This window comes from Melanerpes formicivorus, unplaced genomic scaffold (assembly GCF_026170545.1).
Source record: "Melanerpes formicivorus ecotype bairdi unplaced genomic scaffold, bMelFor1.0.p_v2 SCAF_229, whole genome shotgun sequence".
Lineage (NCBI taxonomy): Eukaryota > Metazoa > Chordata > Aves > Piciformes > Picidae > Melanerpes > Melanerpes formicivorus.
In genome coordinates this window covers 107,714-132,810 of record NW_027142581.1, presented here as the reverse complement: position 1 = coordinate 132,810, position 25,097 = coordinate 107,714, and the positions used below count along the sequence as shown (strand labels likewise).

Genomic DNA, 25,097 nt, shown 5'->3' with positions numbered 1-25,097 from the left:
GAACGCAGCATAGTGTTCACTTTGAAGCGTCTGCTTCCAGACCGCAGTGCAGTGTAGCCTTTGCAGTGTCTGCTTCCACACCGCAGCGCAGTGCAGAATTCGCAGAGTCTGCTTCCAGACCGCAGCACAGTGTAGCCTTTGCAGTGTGTGCGTCCAGACCGCAGCGCAGTGTACCCTTTGCAGCGTGTGCTTCCAGTCCGCAGAGCAGTGTAGCCTTTGCAGCGTGTGCTTCTAGACCGCAGCGCAGTGTAGCCTTTGCGGCGTTTGCTTCCACAACTCATCGCAGTGTCCCCTTTGCAGTGTGTGCTTCCAGACCACAGAACAGTGTATTCTTTGAAGCGTGTGCTTGCAGACCGCAGCACTGTGTAGCCTTTGCAATGTGTGCTTCCAGACCGCCGCACAGTGTAGTCTTTGCAGTGCGTCCTTCCAGACCGCAGCGCACTGTTGCCTTTCCAGTGTCTCCTTCTGTATCGCAGCTCAGTATACCCTTTGCAGGGTATGCCTCCAGACTGCAGCGCAGTGTAGACTTTGCAGCGTCTGCTTCCAGAACGCAGCACAGTGTACCCTTTGCAGCGTCTGCTTCCAGACTGTAGCGCAGTGTAATCTTCGCAGCGTCTGCTTCCAGACCGCAGCATAGTGTAGCCTTTGCAGCGTGTGCTTCCAGACCGCAGTACAGTGTAGCCTTTGTAGCGTCTGCCTCCAGACTGTAGCGCAGTGTAATCTTTGCAGCGTCTGTATCCAGACCGCAGCACAGTGTACCCTTTGCAGCGTGTGCTTCCAGACTGCAGCGCAGTGTAGCCTTTGTAGCGTCTCCTTCCAGACTGTAGCGCAGTGTAATCTTTGCAGCGTCTGCTTTCAGACCGCAGCACAGTGTACCCTTTGCAGCGTGTGCTTCCAGTCCGCAGAGCAGTGTAGCCTTTGCAGTGTGTGCTTCCTGACTGCAGCACAGTGTAGCCTTTGCAGCATCTGCTTCCAGACCGCAGCACAGTGTACCCTTTACAGAGTGTGCTTCCAGTCCGCAGAGCAGTGTAGCCTTTGCAGCGTCTGCTTCCAGACTGCAGCGCAGTGTAGCCTTTGCAGCATCTGCTTCCAGACCACAGCACAGTGTACCCTTTGCAGCGTGTGCTTCCAGTCCGCAGCGCAGTGTACCTTTGCAGCGTGTGCTTCTAGACCGCAGCGCAGTGTAGCCTTTGCAGCGTCTGCTTCCAGACTGCAGCGCAGTGTAGCCTTTGCGGTGTTTGCTTCCACAACTCATCGCAGTGTCCCCTTTGCAGTGTGTGCTTCCAGACCACAGAACAGTGTAGCCTTTGCAGTGTGTGCTTCCAGATCGCAGCACAGTGTAGCCTTTGCAGTGTGTGCTTCCAGACCGCAGCACAGTGTAGCCTTTGCAGTGTGTGCTTCCAGACCGCAGCACAGTGTAGCCTTTGCAGTGTCTGCTTCCAGACCGCAGCACAGTGTAGACTTTGCAGCGTCTGCTTCCAGACAGCAGCACAGTGTACCCTTTGCAGAGTGTGCTTTCAGTCTGCAGAGCAGTGTAGCCTTTCCAATGTCTGCTTCCAGACCGCAGCGCAGTGTAGCTTTTGCAGCATATGCTTCCAGACCACAGCACAGTGTAGCCGTTGCAGTGTGTGCTTCCAGACCACTGCGCAGTGTAGCCTTTGCAGCGTCTGCTTCAAGACAGCAGCGCAGTGTAGCCTGTGCAGGGTGTGATTCATGACCGCAGCGCAGTATACCCTTAGCAGTGTCTTCTTCTACACCTCAGCGCAGTGTAGAGTTTGCAGTGTGTGCTTCCAGACAGCAGCGCAGTGTAGCCTTTTAAGCATGTGATTCCAGACCGCAGCACAGTGTAGCCTTTGCAGTGTGTGCTTCCAGACCGCAGCACAGTGTAGTCTTTGCAGTGTCTGCTTCCAGACCGCAGCACAGTGTAGTCTTTGCATTGTGTCCTTCCAGACCGCAGCGCAGTGTTGCCTTTGCAGTGTCTCCTTCTGGATCGCAGCTCAGTATAGCCTTTGCAGGGTATGCCTCCAGACTGCAGCGCAGTGTAAACATTGAGGCGTGTGCTTCCGGAACGCAGCACAGTGTAGCCTTTTCAGCGGCTGCTTCCAGACTGTACCGCAGAGTAAACTTTGCAGCGTCTGCTTCCAGACTGGAGCACAGTGTACCCTTTGCAGCGTGTGCTTCCAGACCACAGCGCAGTGTAGCCTTTGCAGCGTCTGCTTCCAGACTGCAGCGCAGTGTAGCCTTTGCAGTGTCTGCTTCCAGACCGCGGTGCAGTGCAGCGTTCGCAGTGTCTGCTTCCAGACCGCAGCGCAGTTTACCATTTGCAGCGTGTGCTCCCAGACCGCAGTGCAGTGTTGCCTTTGCAGCGTGTGCTTCCAGACCACAGAGCAGCGTCCCCCTTGCAGTGTGTGCTTCCAGACCGCAGCACAGTGTAGCCTTTGCGGCGTTTGCTTCCACAACTCAGCGCAGTGTCCCCCTTGCAGTGTGTGCTTCCAGACCGCAGCACAGTGTAGCCTTTGCGGCGTTTGCTTCCACAACTCAGCGCAGTGTCCCCTTTGCAGTGTGTGCTTCCAGACCACAGCACAGTGTAGTCTTTGCAGTGTCTGCTTCCAGAGTGCAGCACAGTGTAGTCTTTGCAGTGTGTCCTTCCAGACCGCAGCGCAGTGTTGACTTTGCAGCGTCTCCTTCTGGATCGCAGCTCACTATAGCCTTTGCAGGGTATGCCTCCAGACCACAGCGCAGTGTAAACCTTGAGGCGTGTGCTTCCGGAACGCAGCGCAGTGCAGCCTTTGCAGTGTCTGCTTCCAGACTGCAGCACAGTGTAGCCTTTGCAGCGTCTGCTTCCAGACTGCAGCGCAGTGTTGACTTTGCAGCGTCTGCTTCCAGACCGCAGCGCAGTGTACCCTTTGTAGCGTCTGCTTCCAGACCGCAATGCAGTGTGGACTTTGCAGCGTCTGCTTCCAGACCGCAACGCAGTGTGGCCTTTGCAGCGTCTGCTTCCAGACTGCAGCGCAGTGTCGACTTCGCAGCGTGTGCTCCCAGAACACAGCACAATGTAGCCTTTGAAGCGTGTGCTTCCAGACAGCCGTGCTGTGTAGCCTTTTCTGCGTCTGCTTCCAGACCGCAGCGCAGTGCAGACTTTGCAGCGTGTACTTCCAGACCGCAGCGCATTGTAGACTTTGCAGCGTGTGCTTCCAGACCGCAGCGCAGTGTGCACTTTGCAGCGTCTGCTTCCAGACCACAGCACAGTGTAGCCTTTGCAGCGTCTGCTTCCAGACCGAAGCACAGTGTTAGCCTTTGCAGCGTGTGGTTCCAGACCGCAGAGCCGCGTAGACATTGCAGCGTGTGCTTCCAGACCACAGCGTATTGTAGCATTTGTGGCGTCTGCTTCCAGACTGCAGAGCAGTGTAGGCTTTGCAGAGTGCGCTTCCAGATGGCAGAGCAGTGTAGCCTGAGCAGGGCGTGCATCCAGACTGCTGTACTGTGTACACTTTGCAGCATGTGCTCCCTGAATGCAGCACAATGTAGCCTGTGCAGCATGCGCTTCCAGACGGCAGTGCTGTGCAGGCTTTGCTGCGTCTGCTTCCAGACCGCAGCGCAGTGTACCCTTTGCAGCGTCTGCTTCCAGGCCGCAGCACAGTGTAGCCTTTGTAGCGTCTGCTTCCAGACCGCAACGCAGTGTGGCCTTTGCAGCGTCTGCTTCCAGACCGCAGCGCAGTGTAGCCTTTGCAGCGTCTGCTTCCAGACCGCAGCACAGTGTACCCTTTGCAGCGTCTGCTTCCAGACCGCAGCACAGTGTACCCTTTGCAGCGTGTGCTTCCACTCCGCAGAACAGTGTAGCCTTTGCAGTGTGTGCTTCCAGACCGCAGCGCAGTGTTGCCTTTGCAGTGTCTCCTTCTGGATCGCAGCTCAGTATAGCCTTTGCAGGGTATGCCTCCAGACTGCAGCGCAGTGTAAACATTGAGGCGTGTGCTTCCGGAACGCAGCACAGTGTAGCCTTTGCAGCGGCTGCTTCCAGACTGTAGCGCAGTGTAATCTTTGCAGCGTCTGCTTCCAGACTGGAGCACAGTGTACGCTTTGCAGCGTGTGCTTCCAGACCACAGCGCAGTGTAGCCTTTGTAGCGTCTGCTTCCAGACTGTAGCGCAGTGTAATCTTTGCAGCGTCTGCTTCCAGACCGCAGCACAGTGTAGCCTTTGCAGCGTGTGCTTCCGGACCGCAGCGCAGTGTAGCCTTAGCAGTGTCTGCTTCCAGACTGCAGCGCAGTGTAGCCTTTGCAGTGTCTGCTTCCACACCGCAGCGCAGTGCAGAATTCGCAGAGTCTGCTTCCAGAACGCAGCATAGTGTTCACTTTGAAGCGTCTGCTTCCAGACCGCAGTGCAGTGTAGCCTTTGCAGTGTCTGCTTCCACACCGCAGCGCAGTGCAGAATTCGCAGAGTCTGCTTCCAGACCGCAGCATAGTGTTCACTTTGAAGCGTCTGCTTCCAGACCGCAGTGCAGTGTAGCCTTTGCAGTGTGTGCTTCCAGACCGCAGCGCAGTGTACCCTTTGCAGCGTGTGCTTCCAGTCCGCAGAGCAGTGTAGCCTTTGCAGCGTGTGCTTCTAGACCGCAGCGCAGTGTAGCCTTTGCGGCGTTTGCTTCCACAACTCATCGCAGTGTCCCCTTTGCAGTGTGTGCTTCCAGACCACAGAACAGTGTATTCTTTGAAGCGTGTGCTTGCAGACCACAGAACAGTGTAGTCTTTGTAGCGTCTGCTTCCACACCGCAACGCAGTGTGGCCTTTGCAGCGTCTGCTTCCAGACTGCAGCGCAGTGTTGCCTTTGCAGCGTCTCCATCTGGATCGCAGCTCAGTATAGCCTATGTAGCGTGTGCTTTCAGACCACAGCACAGTGTAGTCTTTGCAGCGTCTGCTTCCAGACTGCAGCGCAGTGTCGCCTTTGCAGCGTGTCCTTCCAGACCGCAGAGCAGTGTAGCCTTTGCAGCATTTGCTTCCAGATCATAGCGCAGAGTAGTCTTTTGAGGGTGTGCTTCCAGACTGCAGTATCTGCAGCCTTTGCAGCATGTGCTTTCAGACCACAGCCCAGTGTAGTCTTTGCAGCGTGTGCTAACAGACCGCAGCACAGTGTAGCCTTTGCAGCATATGCTTCCAGACTGCTGCACAGTGTAGCCATTGCAGCGTGTGCCCCCAGACCACAGCGCATTGTAGCCTTTGCAGCGTGTGTTTCCAGACCGCAGCACTGTGTAGCCTGTGCAGGGTGTGCTTCCTGACAGCAGCACACTGTAGCCTTTGCAGCGTGTGCTAACAGACCGCAGCTCAATGTAGCCTTTGCAGCATATTCTTCCAGACTGCTGCACAGTGTAGCCATTGCAGCGCGTGCTTCCAGAACACAGCGCATTGTAGCCTTTGCAGCGTCTGCTTCTGGACCGCAGCGCAGTGTAGCCTTTGAAGCGCTTGCTTCCAGAACACAGCCCAGTGTAGCCTTTCACGCGTGTGCTTCCAGACCGCAGCACTGTGTAGCATTTGCAGCGTCTGCTTCCAGACCGCAGCACTGTGTAGCATTTGCAGCATCTGCTTCCTGACTGCAGCGCAGTGTAGCCTTTGCAGCGTGTGCCAACTGACCGCAGCACAGTGTAGCCTTTGCAGCATGTGCTTCCAGACTGCGGCACAGTGTGGCTTTTGCAGCGTATGCTTCCAAACCGCACCACAGTGTAGCCGTTGCAGCGCATGCTGCCAGACGCCTGCACAGTGTAGCTTTTGCAGCGTCTGCTTCCAGACTGAAGCGCAGGGTAGCCTTTGCAGCGTCTCCTTCCAGACCGCAGCGCAATGTAGTCTTTGCAGCGTCTGCTTCCAGACCGCAGCGCAGTGTAGCCTTTGCAGCATGTGCTTCCAGACTGCTGTGCAGGGTAGCCATTGCAGTTTGTACTCCCAGGCCGCAGCACAGTGTATACTTTGAAGCGTTTACTTCCAGACGGCAGCGCTGTGTAGCCTTTGTTGCCTCTGCTTCCAGACCACAGTGCAGGGTAGCCATTGCAGCGTGTGCTTCCAGACCGCAGCACAGTGTAGCCTTTGCAGCGTCTGCTTCTGGACCGCAGCACAGTGTAGACTTTGCAGCATATGGTTCCAGACCGCAGAACAGTTTAGCCTGTGCAGTGCGTGCTTCCAGAACACAGCGCATTGTAGCCTTTGCAGTGTGTGCTTCCAGACCGCAGCACTGTGTAGCCAGTGCAGGGTGTGCTTCCTGACAGCAGCACAGTGTAGCCTTTGCAGCGTGTGCCCCCAGATCGCAGTGCAGTGTAGCCTTTGCCGAGTGTGCTTCCAGACCACAGCGCAGTGTAGCCTTTGCAGCATATGCTTCCAGACTGCTGCACAGTGTGGCCATTTCAGCGTGTGCTCCCAGACCGCAGCACAGTGTAGCCTTTGAAGTGTGTGCTTCCAGACCGCAGCGCCGTGTAACCTTTGCAGCGTGTGCTTCCACACCCCAGGGCTGTGTAGCCTTTGCTGTGTCTGCTTCCAGACCGCAGCGCAGTGTACTCTTTACAGTGTTTGCTTTCTGACAGCAGCACAGTGTAGACTTTGCACTGTCTGCTTCCAGTCCGCAGCACAGTGTAGCCTTTGCAGCATATGCTTCCAGACTGCTGCACAGTGTAGCCATTGCAGCGTGTGCCCCCAGACCACAGCGCAGTGTAGCCTTTGCAGCATATGCTTCCAGACCGCAGTGCTCTGCAGCATTTGCAGCGTCTGCTTCCAGACCGCAGCACAGTGTAGCCTTTGCTGAGTGTGCTTCCAGACCACAGTGCAGTGTAGCCTTCCCAGCGTCTGATTCCAGACCGCAGCGCAGTGTAGCTTTTGCAGCCTATGCTTCCAGACTGCAGCACAGTGTAGCTTTTGCAGCGTATGCTTCCAAACCGCACCACAGTGTAGCCGTTGCAGCGTGTGCTTCCAGTCAACAACGCAGTGTAGCCTTTGCAGTGTGTGCCCCCAGATCGCAGTGCAGTGTAGCCTTTGCCGAGTGTGCTTCCAGACCACAGTGCAGTGTAGCCTTTGCAGCATATGCTTCCAGACTGCTGCACAGTGTGGCCATTTCAGCGTGTGCTCCCAGACCGCAGCACAGTGTAGCCTTTGAAGTGTGTGCTTCCAGACCGCAGCGCCGTGTAACCTTTGCAGCGTGTGCTTCCACACCCCAGGGCTGTGTAGCCTTTGTTGTGTCTGCTTCCAGACCGCAGCGCAGTGTACTCTTTACAGTGTTTGCTTTCTGACAGCAGCGCAGTGTAGACTTTGCACTGTCTGCTTCCAGACTGCAGCACAGTGTAGATTTTGCAGCGTATGCCTCCAAACGGCATTACAGTGTAGCCGTTGCATCGTGGTCCTCCAGACCACAGCGCAGTGTAGCCTTTCCAGCGTCTGTTTCCAGAACGCAGCACAGTGTAGCTTTTGCAGCCTACGCTTCCAAACTGCAGCACAGTGCAGATTTCGCAGCGTCTGCTTCCAGACCGCAGCACACTGTAGCCTTTGCAGCATATGCTTCCAGACCGCAGCGCTGTGTAGCTTTTGCAGCCTATGCTTCCAGACTGCAGCACAGTGTAGCTTTCGCAGCATATGCTTCCAAACCGCACCACAGTGTAGCCGTTGCAGCGTGTGCTTCCAGACCACAGCGCAGTGTAGCCTTTGCAGTGTGTGCTTCCAGACCGCAGAGCAGTGTAGCCTTTGCAGCATTTGCTTCCTGACCGTAGCGCAGAGTAGTTTTTCCAGGGTGTGCTACCAGACTGCAGCGCTCTGTAGCCTTTGCAGTGTGTGCTTTCAGACCACAGCACAGTGTAGTCTTTGCAGCGTCTGCTTCCAGACCGCAGCACTGTGTAGCATTTGCAGCGTGTGCTGACAGTCCGTAGCACTGTGTAGCCTTGGCAGCATCTGCTTCCAGACCACAGCGCAGTGTAGCCTTTGCAGAGTGTGCTAACAGTCCGCAGCACAGTGTAGCCTTTGCAGCATATGCTTCCAGACTGCTGCACAGTGTAGCCATTGCAGCGTGTGCCCCCAGACCACAGCACAGTGTAGCCTTTGCAGTGCGTGCTTCCAGACCGCAGAACAGTTTAGCCTGTGCAGTGCGTGCTTCCAGAACACAGCGCATTGTAGCCTTTGCAGCGTGTGTTTCCAGATCGCAGCACTGTGTAGCCTGTGCAGGGTGTGCTTCCTGACAGCAGCACAGTGTAGCCTTTGCAGCGTGTGCTTCCAGAACACAGCGCATTGTAGCCTTTGCAGCACATGCTTCCAAACCACAGCGCAGTGTAGCCTGAGCAGGGTGTGCTTCCGGACTGCTGCACACTGTAGCCTTTGCCGCATGTGCTCCCACACCGCAGCATAGTGTAGCCTTTGCAGCGTGTGCTTCCAGACCGCAGTGCTCTGTAGCCTTTGCAGCGTCTGCTTCCAGACCGCAGCGCAGTGTAGCCTTTGCTGAGTGTGCTTCCAGACCGCAGCGCAGTGTAGTCTTTGCAGCATATGCTTCCAGACTGCTGCACAGTGTGGCCATTGCAGCGTGTGCTCCCAGACCGCAGCACAGTGTAGCCTTTGAAGAGTGTGCTTCCACACCGCAGTGCTGTGTAGCCTTTGCTGTGACTGCTTCCATACTGCAGCGCATTGGTGCTTTTGCAGCGTATGCCTCCAAACAGCACCACAGTGTAGCCGTTGCAGCGTGTGCCTCCTGACCACAGCACAGTGTAGCCTTCTCAGCGTCTGATTCCAGACCGCAGCGCAGTGTAGCTTTTGCAGCCTATGCTTCCAGACTGCTGCACAGTGTAGCTTTTGCAGCGTATGCTTCCAAACCGCAGCACAGTGTAGCCTATGTAGCGTGTGCTTTCAGACCACAGCACAGTGTAGTCTTTGCAGCGTCTGCTTCCGGACTGCAGCGCAGTGTAGCCATTGCAGCGTGTCCTTCCAGACCGCAGAGCAGTGTAGCCTTTGCAGCATTTGCTTCCAGATCATAGCGCAGAGTAGTTTTTTGAGGGTGTGCTTCTAGACTGCAGTATCTGCAGCCTTTGCAGCATGTGCTTCCAGACCGCAGCACAGTGTAGCCCTTGCAGCATCTGATTCCAGACAGCAGCGCAGTGTAGCCTTTGCAGCATATGCTTCCAGACTGCTGCACAGTGTAGCCATTGCAGCGCGTGCTTCCAGAACACAGCGCATTGTAGCCTTTGCAGCATGTGCTTCCAGACCGCAGCACTGTGTAGCCTGTGCAGGGTGTGCTCCCTGACAGCAGCACAGTGTAGCCTTTGCAGCGTGTGCTTCCAGTACACAGCGCATTGTAGACTTTGCAGCGCGTGCTTCCAAACCACAGCGCAGTGTAGCCTGTGCAGGATGTGCCTCCGGACTGCTGCACAGTGTAGCCTTTGCAACGTGTGCTTCCACACCGCAGCGCAGTGTAGCCCTCGCAGCATCTGCTTCCAGACCGCAACATGGTGTAGTCTTTGCAGTGTCTGCTTCCAGACCGCAGCACAGTGTGGCCTTTGCAGCGTCTGCTTCCAGAACGCACCACAGTGTAGCCGTTGCAGTGCGTGCTTCCAGGCCGCAGCGCAGTGTAGCCTTTGGCTCGTGTGCTTCCAGACCACAGCACAGTGTTCCCTTTGCAGTGTGTGCTTCCAGACTGCTGCACAGTATAGTCTTTGCAGCGTCTGCTTCTAGACCGCAGCGCAGTGTAGCCTTTGCTGAGTGTGCTTCCAGACCACAGCACAGTGTAGCCTTTGCAGCATATGCTTCCAGCGTCTGCTTCCAGACTGCAGCACAGTGTAGCCTGTGCAGCGTCTGCTTCCTGACCACAGCACAGTGTAGCCTTTACAGCGTCTGCTTCCAGACCGCAGTACTGTGTAGCCTTTGCAGCGTCTGCTTCCTGACCGCAGCGCAGTGTAGCCTTTGCAGCGTGTGCTAACAGGCCGCAGCACAGTGTAGCCTTTGCAGCGTCTGCTTCCTGACCGCAGCGCAGTGTAGCCTTTGCAGCGTGTGCTAACTGACCGCAGCACAGTGTAGCCTTTGCGGCGTTTGCTTCCAGACTGCGGCACAGTGTGGCTTTTGCAGCGTATGCTTCCAAACCGCACCACAGTGTAGCCGTTGCAGTGCATGCTTCCAGACGCCTGAACAGTGTAGCTTTTGCAGCGTCTGCTTCCAGACTGCAGCGCAGGGTAGCCTTTGCAGCGTCTGCTTCAGACCGCAGCGCAATGTAGTCTTTGCAGCGTCTGCTTCCAGACTGCAGCGCAGTGTAGCCTTTGCAGCATGTGCTTCCAGTCTGCTGCACAGTGTAGCCATTGCAGTTTGTACTCCCAGTCCGCAGCACAGTGTAGCCTTTGCAGCGTCTGCTTCTGGATCGCAGCACAGTGTAGCCTTTGCAGCATATGCTTCCAGACCGCAGAACAGTTTAGCCTGTGCAGCGCGTGCTTCCAGAACACAGCGCATTGTAGCCTTTGCACAGTGTGCTTCCAGACCGCAGCGCAGTGTAGCCGTTGCCGCGTGTGCTTCCAGACCACAGCGCGGTGTAGCCTGAGCAGGTTGTGCTTCCAGACTGCTGCACAGTGTGGCCATTGCAGCGTGTGCTCCCAGACCGCAGTGCAGTGTAGCCCTCGCAGCGTGTGCTCCCAGACCGCAGTGCAGTGTAGCCTTTGCCGAGTGTGCTTCCAGACCGCAGCGCAGTGTAGCCGATGCCACGTGTGCTTCCAGACCACAGCGCAGTGTAGCCTGAGCAGGTTGTGCTTCCAGACTGCTGCACAGTGTGGCCATTGCAGCGCGTGCTCCCAGACCGCAGTGCAGTGTAGCCCTCGCAGCGTGTGCTCCCAGACCACAGCGCAGTGTAGCCTTTGCACCATATGCTTCCAGACTGCTGCACAGTGTGGCCATTGCAGCGTGTGCTCCCCGACCGCAGCACAGTGTAGCATTTGAAGAGTGTGCTGCCAGACCGCTGCGCCGTGTAACCTTTGCAGCGTGTGCTGACAGTCCGCAGCACTGTGTAGCCTTTGCAGCGTCTGCTTCCAGACCGCAGCGCAGTGTAGCCTTTGCAGCGTGTGCTACCAGACCGCAGCACAGTGTAGCCTTTGTAGCATACGCTTCCAGACTGCTGCACAGTGTAGCCTTTGCAGCATATGCTTCCAGACTGCTGCACAGTGTAGCCATTGCAGCGTGTGCCCCCAGACCACAGCGCAGTGTAGCCTTTGCAGCGCGTGCTTCCAGACCGCAGAACAGTTTAGCCTGTGCAGTGTGTGCTTCCAGAACACAGCGCATTGTAGCCTTTGCAGCGTGTGCTTCCAGACCGCAGCCCTGTGTATCCTGTGCAGGGTGTGCTTCCCAACAGCAGCACAGTGTAGCCTTTGCAGCGTGTGCTTCCAGACCGCAGTGCAGTGTAGCCCTCGCAGCATCTGCTTCCAGACCGCAGCGCAGTGTAGTCTTTGCCGTGTGTGCTTCCAGACCACAGCGCAATGTCGCCTGAGCAGGTTGTGCTTCCAGACTGCTGCACAGTGTAGCCTTTGCAGCGTGTTCTCCCAGACCGCAGTGCAGTGTAGCCTTTGCCGAGTGTGCTTCCAGACCACAGCGCAGTGTAGCCTTTGCAGCATATGCTTCCACACCCCAGCGCTGTGCAGCCTTTGCTGTGTCTGCTTCCAGACCGCAGTGCAGTGTACTCTTTACAGTGTTTGCTTTCTGACAGCAGCGCAGTGTAGACTTTGCACTATCTGCTTCCAGACTGCAGCACAGTGTAGATTTTGCAGCGTCTGCTTCCAGACCGCAGCGCAGTGTAGCCGTTGCAGCGTGGGCCTCCAGACCACAGCGCAGTGTAGCCTTTCCAGTGTCTGCTTCCAGACTGCAGCACAGTGTAGCTTTTGCAGCCTACGCTTCCAAACTGCAGCACAGTGTAGCTTTCGCAGCATATGCTTCCAGACCGCAGCACACTGTAGCCTTTGCAGCATATGCTTCCAGACCGCAGCGCTGTGTAGCTTTCGCAGCCTATGCTTCCAAACCGCACCACAGTGTAGCCTTTGCAGCGTGTGCTTCCAGACCACAGCACAGTGTAGCCTTTGCAGCGTCTGCTTCCAGATGGCAGCGCTGTGTAGAATTTTCAGCGTGTGCTTCCAGACCACAGCGCAGTGTAGCCTTTGCAGCATTTGCTTCCACATCATAGCGCAGAGTAGTTTTTTGAGGGTGTGCTTCCAGACTGCAGTATCTGTAGCCTTTGCAGCATGTGCTTTCAGACCACAGCACAGTGTAGTCTTTGCAGCGTCTGCTTCCAGACTGCAGCACAGTGTAGCCTTTGCAGCGTCTGCTTCCTGACCGCAGCACAGTGTAGCCTTTGCAGCGTCTGCTTCCTGACCGCAGCACAGTGTAGCCTTTGCAGCGTCTGCTTCCAGACCGCAGCGCAGTGTAGCTTTTGCAGCCTATGCTTCCAGACTGCTGCACAGTGTAGCTTTTGCAGCGTATGCTTCCAAACCGCAGCACAGTGTAGCCTATGTAGCGTGTGCTTTCAGACCACAGCACAGTGTAGTCTTTGCAGCGTCTGCTTCCGGACTGCAGCGCAGTGTAGCCATTGCAGCGTGTCCTTCCAGACCGCAGAGCAGTGTAGCCTTTGCAGCATTTGCTTCCAGATCATAGCGCAGAGTAGTTTTTTGAGGGTGTGCTTCTAGACTGCAGTATCTGCAGCCTTTGCAGCATGTGCTTCCAGACCGCAGCACAGTGTAGCCCTTGCAGCATCTGATTCCAGACAGCAGCGCAGTGTAGCCTTTGCAGCATATGCTTCCAGACTGCTGCACAGTGTAGCCATTGCAGCGCGTGCTTCCAGAACACAGCGCATTGTAGCCTTTGCAGCATGTGCTTCCAGACCGCAGCACTGTGTAGCCTGTGCAGGGTGTGCTCCCTGACAGCAGCACAGTGTAGCCTTTGCAGCGTGTGCTTCCAGTACACAGCGCATTGTAGACTTTGCAGCGTCTGCTTCCAGACCGCAGCGCAGTGTAGCCGTTGCAGCGTGGGCCTCCAGACCACAGCGCAGTGTAGCCTTTCCAGTGTCTGCTTCCAGACTGCAGCACAGTGTAGCTTTTGCAGCCTACGCTTCCAAACTGCAGCACAGTGTAGCTTTCGCAGCATATGCTTCCAGACCGCAGCACACTGTAGCCTTTGCAGCATATGCTTCCAGACCGCAGCGCTGTGTAGCTTTCGCAGCCTATGCTTCCAAACCGCACCACAGTGTAGCCTTTGCAGCGTGTGCTTCCAGACCACAGCACAGTGTAGCCTTTGCAGCGTCTGCTTCCAGATGGCAGCGCTGTGTAGAATTTTCAGCGTGTGCTTCCAGACCACAGCGCAGTGTAGCCTTTGCAGCATTTGCTTCCACATCATAGCGCAGAGTAGTTTTTTGAGGGTGTGCTTCCAGACTGCAGTATCTGTAGCCTTTGCAGCATGTGCTTTCAGACCACAGCACAGTGTAGTCTTTGCAGCGTCTGCTTCCAGACTGCAGCACAGTGTAGCCTTTGCAGCGTCTGCTTCCTGACCGCAGCACAGTGTAGCCTTTGCAGCGTCTGCTTCCTGACCGCAGCACAGTGTAGCCTTCTCAGCGTCTGATTCCAGACCGCAGCACTGTGTAGCATTTGCAGCGTCTGCTTCCAGACCGCAGCACTGTGTAGCATTTGCAGCGTCTGCTTCCAGACCGCAGCACTGTGTAGCCTTTGCAGCGTCTGCTTCCTGACCGCAGCGCAGTGTAACCTTTGCAGCGTGTGCTAACAGACCGCAGCACAGTGTAGCCTTTGCAGCATGTGCTTCCAGACTGCGGCACAGTGTGGCTTTTGCAGTGTATGCTTCCAAACCGCACCACAGTGTAGCCGTTGCAGCGCATGCTTCCAGACACCTGCACAGTGTAGCTTTTGCAGCGTCTGCTTCCAGACTGCAGCGCAGGGTAGCCTTTGCAGCGTCTCCTTCCAGACCGCAGCGCAATGTAGTCTTTGCAGTGTCTGCTTCCAGACCGCAGCGCAGTGTAGCCTTTGCAGCATGTGCTTCCAGACTGCCGTGCAGTGTAGCCATTGCAGTTTGTACTCCCAGACCGCAGCACACTGTATCCTTTGAAGCGTTTACTTCCAGACAGCAGCGCTGTGTAGCCTTTGTTGCCTCTGCCTCCAGACCACAGTGCAGGGTAGCCATTGCAGCGTGTACTTCCAGACCGCAGCACAGTGTAGCCTTTGCAGCGTCTGCTTCTGGACCGCAGCACAGTGTAGACTTTGCAGCATATGCTTCCAGACCGCAGAACAGTTTAGCCTGTGCAGCGCGTGCTTCTAGAACACAGCGCATTGTAGCCTTTGCAGTGTGTGCTTCCAGACCGCAGCACTGTGTAGCCTGTGCAGGGTGTGCTTCCAGACCGCAGTGCAGTGTAGCCCTCGCAGCATCTGCTTCCAGACCGCAGCGCAGTGTAGCCTTTGCCACGTGTGCTTCCAGACCACAGCGCAGTGTAGCCTGAGCAGGTTGTGCTTCCAGACTGCTGCACAGTGTAGCCTTTCCAGCGTGTGCCCCCAGATCGCAGTGCAGTGTAGCCTTTGCCGCGTGTGCTTCCAGACCACAGCGCAGTGTAGCCTTTGCAGCATATGCTTCCAGACCGCAGCACAGTGTAGCCTTTGCAGCGTCTGCTTCTGGACCGCAGCACAGTGTAGACTTTGCAGCATATGCTTCCAGACCGCAGAACAGTTTAGCCTGTTGTGAGAGTCTAATAAGTTTGTCTCTCTCTATGTGAGTCAACAAAGATAAAGTGATAGCAGGAGTCCACCAGTCCTGGATGCAAATCAGCTTGTGATTGCATCGTGATAACACGGGACTACAACAATAGGACCCAAGGACCCAGCCATCACACCTTTAGGGCAAGATAATCACCACCTGTTTCCTGAGCCTTGTCTGGATGGAGACGGGGTAGACGGAGATTCCCCCCTCCTCCAGCCAGGGTCTTGCCCAAACACACAGATTTCCTGCCACTGGAATTCCTGAGGGACAATATTTGACTACCTGCCTGAGGACTAAAAAACTGTATAAAAGACTTGGGCAACTACTGGTTTGTAGAGAGAAACAGAGGAGAGAAACAGAGGAGAAAAACGGGGAGAAAAACGGAGATGAAGGAAAACACAGGAGACGGGCCAGGCCGCTGAGAAGAGAAAGCCGGGACGATGCTGCTCCGGAGAAAAGAAGCTGCCCGGAGGACCACAGCTCCAGCCAAATCCTCAGCACCCCTTCTCTACAGACCCAGGCTGCCCAGAGGGGCCTCAGCACTGTTCCTGTATCAACCCAATATCTCCCCAGAGGACCACAGCTGTTCTCCAGCAAAAGCCTCACCACGGTTTCTCTACAAACCCAATATCTCCTGCAGCACCTTTCCTCCACAGACTTTAACTGTCTTGGGGGGGATGAGGGGTGTGGTAATATAATTCCTTTCCTTTTCTATCTCTCGTCTCTCCCTCCCTCTCTCTTTTCTCCCTCTCCCTTCTTGTGTCCACTTTATTTATCTAATAAATAGTCTAGCTGTTGATACTTTGGCCTCGTTTGTGCCTTTAATTTCACAACACGGGAATATTTAAAAGAACTGTGTCTCCGGACCGAGACATCTAATGTCTCCGGACCTTGACACCTGTGCAGCGCGTGCTTCTAGAACACAGCGCATTGTAGCCTTTGCAGTGTGTGCTTCCAGACCGCAGCACTGTGTAGCCTGTGCAGGGTGTGCTTCCTGACAACAGCACAGTGTAGCCTTTGCAGCGTGTGCTCCCAGACTGCAGTGCAGTGTAGCCCTCGCAGCATCTGCTTCCAGACCGCAGCGCAGTGTAGCCTTTGCCGCGTGTGCTTCCAGACCACAGCGCAGTGTAGCCTGAGCAGGTTGTGCTTCCAGACTACTGCACAGTGTAGCCTTTCCAGCGTGTGCTCCCCGACCGCAGCACAGTGTAGCCTTTGAAGAGTGTGCTTCCAGACCGCAGCGCAGTGTACTCTTTACAGTGTTTGCTTTCTGACAGCAGCGCAGTGTAGACTTTGCACTGTCTGCTTCCAGACTGCAGCACAGTGTAGATTTTGCAGCGTATGCCTCCAAACGGCACCACAGTGTAGCCGTTGCAGCGTGGGCCTCCAGACCACAGCGCAGTGTAGACTTTCCAGCGTCTGCTTCCAGAACGCAGCGCAGTGTAGCTTTTGCAGCCTACGCTTCCAAACAGCAGCACAGTGCAGCTTTCGCAGCGTCTGCTTCCAGACCGCAGCACACTGTAGCCTTTGCAGCATATGCTTCCAGACCGCAGCGCTGTGTAGCTTTTGCAGCCTATGCTTCCAGACTGCAGCACAGTGTAGATTTCGCAGCATATGCTTCCAAACCGCACCACAGTGTAGCCGTTGCAGCGTGGGCCTCCAGACCACAGCGCAGTGTAGACTTTCCAGCGTCTGCTTCCAGAACGCAGCGCCGTGTAGCCTTTGCAGCGTGTGCTTCCAGACCACAGCACTGTGTAGCATTTGCAGCGTGTGCTGACAGTCCGCAGCACTGTGTAGCCTTTGCAGCGTGTGCTAACAGACCGCAGCACAGTGTAGCCTTTGCAGCATATGCTTCCAGACTGCTGCACAGTGTAGCCATTGCAGTGTGTGCCCCCAGACCACAGCGCATTGTAGCCTTTGCAGCGTGTGTTTCCAGACCGCAGCACTGTGTAGCCTGTGCAGGGTGTGCTTCCTGACAGCAGCACAGTGTAGCCTTTGCAGCGTGTGCTCCCAGACCGCAGCGCAGTATAGTCTTTGCCGCATGTGCTTCCAGACCGCAGCACAGTGTAGCCCTTGCAGCATCTGATTCCAGATCGCAGCGCAGTGTAGCCTTTGCTGCATATGCTTCCAGGCTGCGGCACAGTGTAGCCATTGCAGCGTGTGCTCCCAGACCGCAGTGCAGTGTAGCCTTTGCCGCGCGTGCTTCCAGACCGCAGAACAGTTTAGCCTGTGCAGCGCGTGCTTCCAGAGCACAGCGCATTGTAGCCTTTGCAGCGCGTGCTTCCAAACCAAAGCGCAGTGTAGCCTGAGCAGCATCTGCTTCCAGACCGCAACACGGTGTAGCCTTTGAAGCGTGTGCTTCCAGACCGCAGTGCTGTGTAGCCTTTGCAGAGTCTGCTTCCAGACCGCAGCGCAGTGTAGCCTTTGCAGCGTGTGCTTCCAGACTGCTGCACAGTGTAGTCTTTGCAGCGTGTGCTTCCAGACCGCTGCACAGTGTGGCCATTGCAGCGTGTGCTCCCAGACCGCAGCACAGTGTAGCCTTTGAAGAGTGTGCTTCCAGACCGCACAACAGTCTAGGCGTTGCAGTGTGTGCTCCCAGACCGCAGCACAGTGTTGCCTTTGCAGTGTTTGCTTCCAGACGCCCGCACAGTGTAGCCTTTGAAGAGTGTGCTTCCAGACCGCACCACAGTGTAGCCGTTGCAGCGTGTGCTTCCAGACCACAGCGCAGTGTAGACTTTGCAGCATATGCTTCCAGACTGCTGCACAGTGTAGCCTTTGCAGCGCGTGCTTCCAGACCGCAGAACAGTTTAGCCTGTGCAGTGTGTGCTTCCAGAACACAGCGCATTGTAGCCTTTGCAGCGTGTGTTTCCTGACCGCAGCACTGTGTAGCCTGTGCAGGGTGTGCTTCCTGACAGCAGCACAGTGTAGCCTTTGAAGCGTGTGCTCCCAGACCGCAGCGCAGTATAGACTTTGCCGCGTGTGCTTCCAGACCGCAGCACAGTGTAGCCCTTGCAGCATCTGATTCCAGACCGCAGCGCAGTGTAGCCTTTGCAGCATATGCTTCCAGACTGCTGCACATTGTAGCCATTGCAGCGTGTGCCCCCAGACCGCAGTGCAGTGTAGCCTTTGCAGCGCGTGCTTCCAGCCCACAGAATAGTTTAGCCTGTGCAGCGCGTGCTTCCAGAACACAGCGCATTGTAGCCTTTGCAGCGCGTGCTTCCAAACCGCAGCGCAGTGTAGCCTGAGCAGGGTGTGCTTCCGGACTGCTCCACAGTGTAGCCTTCGCAGCGTGTGCTTCCAGACCGCAGCGCAGTGTAGCCCTCGCAGCATCTGCTTCCAGACCGCAACACGGTGTAGTCTTTCAGTGTCTGCTTCCGGACCGCAGCACAGTGTAGCTTTTGCAGCGTCTGCTTCCAGAACGCACCACAGTGTAGCCGTTGCAGTGCGTGCTTCCAGGCTGCAGCGCAGTGTAGCCTTTGGCTCGTGTGCTTCCAGACCACAGCACAGTGTTCCCTTTGCAGTGTGTGCTTCCAGACCAGAGCACAGTATAGTCTTTGCAGCATCTGCTTCTAGACCACAGCGCAGTGTAGCCTTTGCCGAGTGTGCTTCCAGACCACAGCGCAGTGTAGCCTTTGCAGCATATGCTTCCAGACTGCTGCACAGTGTGGCCATTGCAGCGTGTGCTCCCAGGCCGCAGCACAGTGTAGCCTTTGAAGAGTGTGCTTCCAGACCGCAGCGCCGTGTAACCTTTGCAGCGTGTGCTTCCACACCCCAGTGCTGTGTAGCCTTTGCTGTGTCTGCTTCCAGACCGCAGCGCAGTGTACTCTTTACAGTGTTTGCTTTCTGACAGCAGCGCAGTGTAGACTTTGCACTGTCTGCTTCCAGACTGCAGCACAGTGTAGATTTTGCAGCGTATGCCTCCAAACGGCACCACAGTGTAGGCGTTGCAGCATGGGCCTCCAGACCACAGCGCAGTGTAGCCTTTCGAGCGTCTGCTTCCAAACTGCAGCACAGTGTAGCTTTCGCAGCGTATGCTACCAGACCGCAGCACACTGTAGCCTTTGCAGCATATGCTTCCAGACGGCAGCGCTGTGTAGCTTTCGCAGCCTATGCTTCCAAACCGCACCACAGTGTAGCCTTTGCAGCGTGTGCTTCCAGACCACAGCACAGTGTAGCCTTTGCAGCGTCTGCTTCCAGACGGCAGCGCTGTGTAGAATTTGCAGCGTGTGCTTCCAGACCACAGCGCAGTGTAGCCTTTGCAGCGTGTCCTTCCAGACCGCAGAGCAGTGTAGCCTTTGCAGCATTTGCTTGCGCATCATAGCGCAGAGTACTTTTTTGAGGGTGTGCTTCCAGACTGCAGTATCTGTAGCCTTTGCAGCATGTGCTTTCAGACCACAGCACAGTGTAGTCTTTGCAGCGTCTGCTTCCAGACTGCAGCACAGTGTAGACTTTGCAGCGTCTGCTTCCAGACCGCAGCACAGTGTAGCCTTTCACGCGTGTCCTTCCAGACCGCAGCACTGTGTAGCATTTGCAGCGTCTGCTTCCAGACCGCAGCACTGTGTAGCCTTTGCAGTGTCTGCTTCCTGACCGCAGCGCAGTGTAGCCTTTGCAGCGTGTGCTAACAGACCGCAGCACAGTGTAGCCTTTGCAGCGTGTGCTTCCAAACCGCACCACAGTGTAGCTGTTGCACAGCATGCTTCCAGACACCTGCATAGTGTAGCTTTTCCAGCGTCTGCTTCCAGACCGCAGCACAGTGTAGCCCTTGTGACGTGTGCTTCTAGAACACAGCACGGTGTATCCTTTGCGGTGTTTGCTTCCATACCTCAGCGCAGTGTCCCTTTTGCAGTGTGTGCATCCTGACCACAGCACAGTGTAGCCAGAGCAGCATGTGCTTCCAAACCGCAGCACAGTGTAGCCCTTGCAGTGTGTGCTTCCAGACCAGAGCACAGTGTAGTCTTTGCCGCGTCTGCTTCCAGACCGCAGCGCAGTGTAGCATTTGCTGAGTGTGCTTCCAGACCACAGCGCAGTGTAGTCTTTGCAGCATATGCTTCCAGACTGCTGCACAGTGTGGGCATTGCAGCGTGTGCTCCCAGACCGCAGCACAGTGTAGCCTTTGAAGAGTGTGCTTCCACACCACAGTGCTGTGTAGCCTTTGCCATGACTGCTTCCATACTGCAGCACATTGTTGCTTTTGCAGCGTATGCCTCCAAACAGCACCACAGTGTAGCCGTTGCAGCGTGTGCCTCCTGACCACAGCACAGTGTAGCCTTCCCAGCGTCTGCTTCCAGACCGCAGCGCAGTGTAGCTTTTGCAGCCTATGCTTCCCGACCGCAGCGCAGTGTAGTTTTTGCAGGGTGGGCTTCCAGATCGCAGCGCAGTGTAGCCTTTGCAGCGTTTGCTTCCAGACCGCAGCGCAGCGCTGAATTTGCTGCGTTTGCTTCCAGACCTCAGCACAGTGTAGCCTTTGTAACGTGTGCTTTCAGACCACAGCACAGTGTAGTCTTTGCAGCGTCTGCTTCCAGACTGCAGCGCAGTGCAGCCTTTGCAGCGTCCGCTTCCAGACCGCAGCGTAATGTAGCCTTTGCAGCATCTGCTTCCAGACCGCAGAGCAGTGTAGCCTTTGCAGTGTGTGCTTCCAGACCGCTGTACAGTGTATCCTTTGAGGCATATGCCTCCGGACTGCTGCACGGTGTAGCCATTGCAGCTTGTGCTCCCAGACCACAATACAGTGTAGTCTTTGCAGTGTCTGCTTCCAGACCGCAGCACAGTTTAGCTTTTGCTGCGTATGCTTCCAAAACGCACCACAGTGAAGCCGTTGCAGCATTTCCTTCCAGACCACAGCGCAGTGTAGCCTGTGCAGTGTGTGCTCCCAGACCACAGTGCAGTGTAGCCTTTGCAGTGTACCCTTCCAGACCGCAGCGCAGTGTAGCCTTTGCAGTGTCTGCTTCCAGACCGCAGCACATTGTAGCCTTTGCAGCGTGTGCTTCCAGACCGCAGCACAGTGTAGCCTATGCAGGGTGTGCTTCCAGACCGCTGCACAGTGTAGCCTTTGCAGCATATGCTTCCAGACTGCTGCACAGTGTAGCCACTGCAGCGCCTTCTCCCAGACCGCCGCGCAGTGCACACTTTGTAGCATGTGCTTCCAGACCGCAGCGCAGTGTAGCCATTGCGGCGTGTGCTTCCGGACTGCAGCACAGTGTAGCCTTTGCAGCATATGCTTCCAGACCGCAGCACACTGTAGCCTTTGCGGCGCATGCTTCCAGACCGCAGTGCAGTGTAGCCTTTGCAGCGTCTGCTTCCAGACCACAGCGCAGTGTAGCCTTTGCAGTATATGCTTACAGACCGCAGAGCAATGTAGACTTTACAGCGTCTGCTTCCAGACCGCGGTTCAGTGTGCCTTTGCAGCGTCTGCTTCCAGACCACAGCGTAGTGTAGCCTTTGCAGCATTTGCTTCCAGACCGCAGCGCAGTGTAGCCCTCTCAGCATCTGCTTCCAGACCACAGTGCAGTGTGCCTTTGCAGTGTCTGCTTCCAGACCGCAGCGCAATGTAGCCTTTGCAGCGTGTGCTTCCAGACCACAGCACAGTGTAGCCTTTGCAGCGTCTGCTTCCAGACCGCAGCGCATTGTAGCCTTTGCAGTGTCTGCTTCCAGACCGTAGCGCCGTGTAGCCTTTTCCGCTTGTGCTTCCAGACCACAGCACAGTGTCCCCTTTGCAGTGTGTGCTTCCAGACCACAACACAGTGTGGTCTTTGCGGTGTCTGCTTCCAGACCGCAGCACAGTGTAGCCTTTGCAGCGTGTGCTTCCAGCCCGCAGAGCAGTGTAGCCTTTGCGGCGTTTGCTTCCACGCCTCAGCGCAGTGTCCCCTTTGCACTGTGTGCTTCCAGACCGCAGCACAGTGTAGCCTTTGTAGCGTCTGCTTCTAGACCGCAGCACAGTGTAGCTTTTGCAGCGTCTGCTTCTAAGCTTCAGCGCAGTGTAGCCTTTGCAGTGTTTGCTTCCGGACTGCAGCACAGTGTAGCCTTTGCAGTGTCTGCTTCCAGACCGCAGCACAGTGTAGCCTTTGCAGCGTGTGCTCCCAGACCGCAGCACAGTGTAGCCTTTGCCGCGTTTGCTTCCAGGCCGCAGCGCAGCGTATCCTTTGCAGTGTTTGCTTCCAGAATGCAGTTCCATGTATCCTTTGCCGCATGTGCTTCCAGACCACAGCACAGTGTAGCCTTTTCAGCGTGTGCTTCCAGACCATAGCACAATGTAGTTGGCATTATTCACATCTCTGCTGATGTTGAATTCTGTCATTTGTTGCTCTGTGCTCCCTGTTTTTGTTGGTCCCCACTGAAACCCTCTCTTCTACCGCTGAGGAGTTGCATGTGGGCAGTCAGTGGATCAGCTCACATCAGTGTAGCCAAATACCTGGAAGATCTGAGGACTTGCAGTTGCTGTGCAACAGTATGGCCAGGGAGTGGGCCTGCAAGTGTCTGTGCATTTATTCTGTGCTGTCTGCTCCAAGAGCTGTCTCACCACGGTGCTGCCTCTGTTAAACTTGTCTAAGGCCCAGCTACTGAGCTTTGGTGTAGGGCGAAGGCAATTGACTGAGCTACTCCTAAGCCTGACCTAGTGCTGTTAAGGTTAAACTGTAGTTAGACAGCTCAGCTGCTGGGCAAGAGGCCTCTCCAGAGGTGCAGTTTGACAGGAACAGGTGTTGCCAGGGCAAAAAACACTACAAACCCTGCAGCCAACCAGCAGCACATGAGTTCCCCCTCCCCAAATGCCCTTTAGTGCCCTCCTGGCACCTCATCAAGAAATGGCAGAGACCAGTCCTTATCTGTTCATGTGCCAAGAGCTGACCAGGACAGTGCTGATGCAGATGACACTGCCTGTGCTCGTCAGCTCTGCGCTGCTGAGCATCCAGATTTGGCCTCTCTCTGCTGTTACACAAGCAGCTGAGCAGCCCTCGATGTCTGGGATTTTTCTCAGCAGCTGTTTGTGTGGGACTCAGCCATGTGTGAAGTGGGCACAGGGACTTTCCTTCCCTCTGGGAAAGCACCAGGGTGGAAGTGTTCCTTGATAAGGCTCTGGGTTGTTTGTACTCCAAAGGTGAAGATGCTGACGGTGAAGAAGAAGGTGAATGAGATCCTGAACCGGCTGGAGAAGACCGAAGTGGAGGGTTTCCCAGACCTGGATGTGGAGAAGGAGGCCCGGGACAGGGAGGAGAGAAATGAGAAAAAAGCCCAGATCCAAGAGATGAAGAGGAAGGAAAAGGAAGAGATGAAGAAGAAGAAAGAGCTGGAAGAACTTAGGTAGGTAATGAATTGTGGAGCCAAGCCCTGCGATGCTGATGGGTGCTGGGATGGTGTTGCAGCTTGAGCTGGGTGCCCCCCTGCAAGGTTTACTTCCTGTGTCCAGAAGTCCAGCCCAGAGGGGTGGACACAGGAAATTATGTAGTATTTCCTACCACAATCCTTTGCACCACTATAAGATCCAGTGCGGAGTCTAGCACTGTCTCTTCTCTTCCTCCTCCATCAGCCGATAACTGGGGGAGATGCCTCCTGGCTTTGGGCCTGGCTAGGCCCAAGGCCATGGGGGGATGGGCAGTCTCAGATCTGGCCAGCTGAGACTAGCCTAGCAGTGGGAGGGGGAAGAAAGAGCCCTGGGGGTCTTGGGTGTACCCTCGGGTGGGGATGGGATCTCTCTGGGTCTGTTTTGGGATTTTTCTTTGTCACTATGCTTTTGGCTTTTTGTAAAAGTTCACTGCTTTCTATTTGAACTTTCCATCACTTTTGCAATCCATTTGTCTGAGTGTTTATTGTTGCCAGTGGTGGGGAAGGGGGCTGCCTCAACCCAGCACATTCTTGGTAGCAGAGGATGGTTACAGTGGGCAGGGGGTCTGCCCCCAACCCTTTACATTCCTGGCGGAGCCAGGCAGGAGTAGGAGTTGGTTATTGTGGTTACTCTGCAGATTGGATTGCAAAAGATAAGAGAGTTTAAATTGAGTTCTGGGCGTCATTTTGGTTTTTTGGCAGTTGGTGCTCAAGTTTTGTTGTTGGGGCGATTTGTGTGAGTTCTTGTGAATTGAAGGGGGACACCTGGTGCGTGGCCAGTGGCACAGAGTCCCTCCTGCTGTTTCAAGCAGGGGTGGTTCTTAACCATCGGAATGGGGGCACCGCTTGAGAATGTGGGACCTGCCCTTCCTCTACCTTTATTCTCTGCGGAGCGGCAGAAGCGGCAGGGAGTGAAGTGAGGAGGGGCAGCGGCGAGCAGATCAAAGTCAGGTCCGTTCTCGCTGCATGGTAGGGCCAGCAACGGCGGAGCGGGCGAGCCCGGCTCCCTATGGGCGAACGGGGACTCCAGCTGGAAAGCTGTTCTCAAGGGCCCTGAGGACGTGCTCATGGCTTTCGCTGGAGGAGGCATTTGAATGCCCGAGGGGTGGAGGCGATTTTGATTCTGTACCGCGGCGATAGAGGTGGCCAGAGCCCTGCTGTGTGCTCGGGCGGCGGCGGGCCCGGCCGTGCGCTCGGAGCGGCGCCGATGGCCCCCGGCCATCCACTTGAGCTGCGGTGGCGGCGGGACCGGCCGTGCGCTCGGAGCGGCGACGGCGGTCCCTGGCCGTGCGCTCGGGCTGCGGCGGGGCCGGCCCTAGTCTCTTCCCCGACCTTTTCGGACGATTTCCGAGGTGAGGGTCAGCAGTTGTGTTCAATAGCTGGTGCTACTCAGCTGACTGCTCAGCCCCTGCATGGTCCAGTGAGTTCTTTTGTCTTTAGATTAGAGGTGGTTTCCACATTGTGCCTAAAACAAACTGGGGTGATAAATGCTTGTTGAAAAACCCATCCCTCAGCTGAGTGGAATTGGACAAGTTGCTTGGCTTTCTCCATCACTGGGATGGAAGCAATTGCTTCCAACCCTTGGAAAGCACTGAACCTTCATTAGAGTCCTTCAGATCACAGATGTAAACTAAAACACAAGTGAATCCTTGGTCACATGCTCCTTCAAACACAGAGTGAGGGACAGTTGTTGAAATGTCATCGTCACCTTTCTAAGCTTGTTCTTTAGCACTGATGACCCCATCCAATACTGGATATATCCACTGGCTGGCCCTAAAAGCTCCTTCTTGAGCTTCAGTGAGTTGTGTTTATCTGTAGATGACAGTGAAACAGGAATTTGAAGGACCTGAGGATTTCCTGTGTGATTCAACACATGGAGAGCTCAGAATGAAGGGCTTAAAGGGGCAAACTAATCTGAGAAGAAGTCACCAGAGGGCATGTCTGTGCTGCCAGCTTTGTAACCTCATACCAGAGCTGCCTCTTGTCCCTTCCACAGAGTAAAGGATTATCTCCCTCCTTGGATGATCTTGGTGGTAGTTGCTGAACAAAGCTGTGGAGAAGTGGTCTGCA

The 25,097-nt window shown here is 55.6% G+C and overlaps 1 protein-coding gene across 1 annotated transcript in view; it reads left to right on the top strand.

The window, feature by feature from the left end:
• The window catches only part of CCDC25 (coiled-coil domain containing 25), a 126,177-nt gene that overhangs the window by 98,972 nt on the left and 2,108 nt on the right, over positions 1-25,097 (top strand). The window contains exon 4 of the mRNA XM_068169862.1: positions 22,804-23,006. Within this exon, the coding sequence (XP_068025963.1) occupies positions 22,804-23,006 (203 nt within the window). The remainder of the gene's footprint in view (positions 1-22,803; positions 23,007-25,097) is intronic.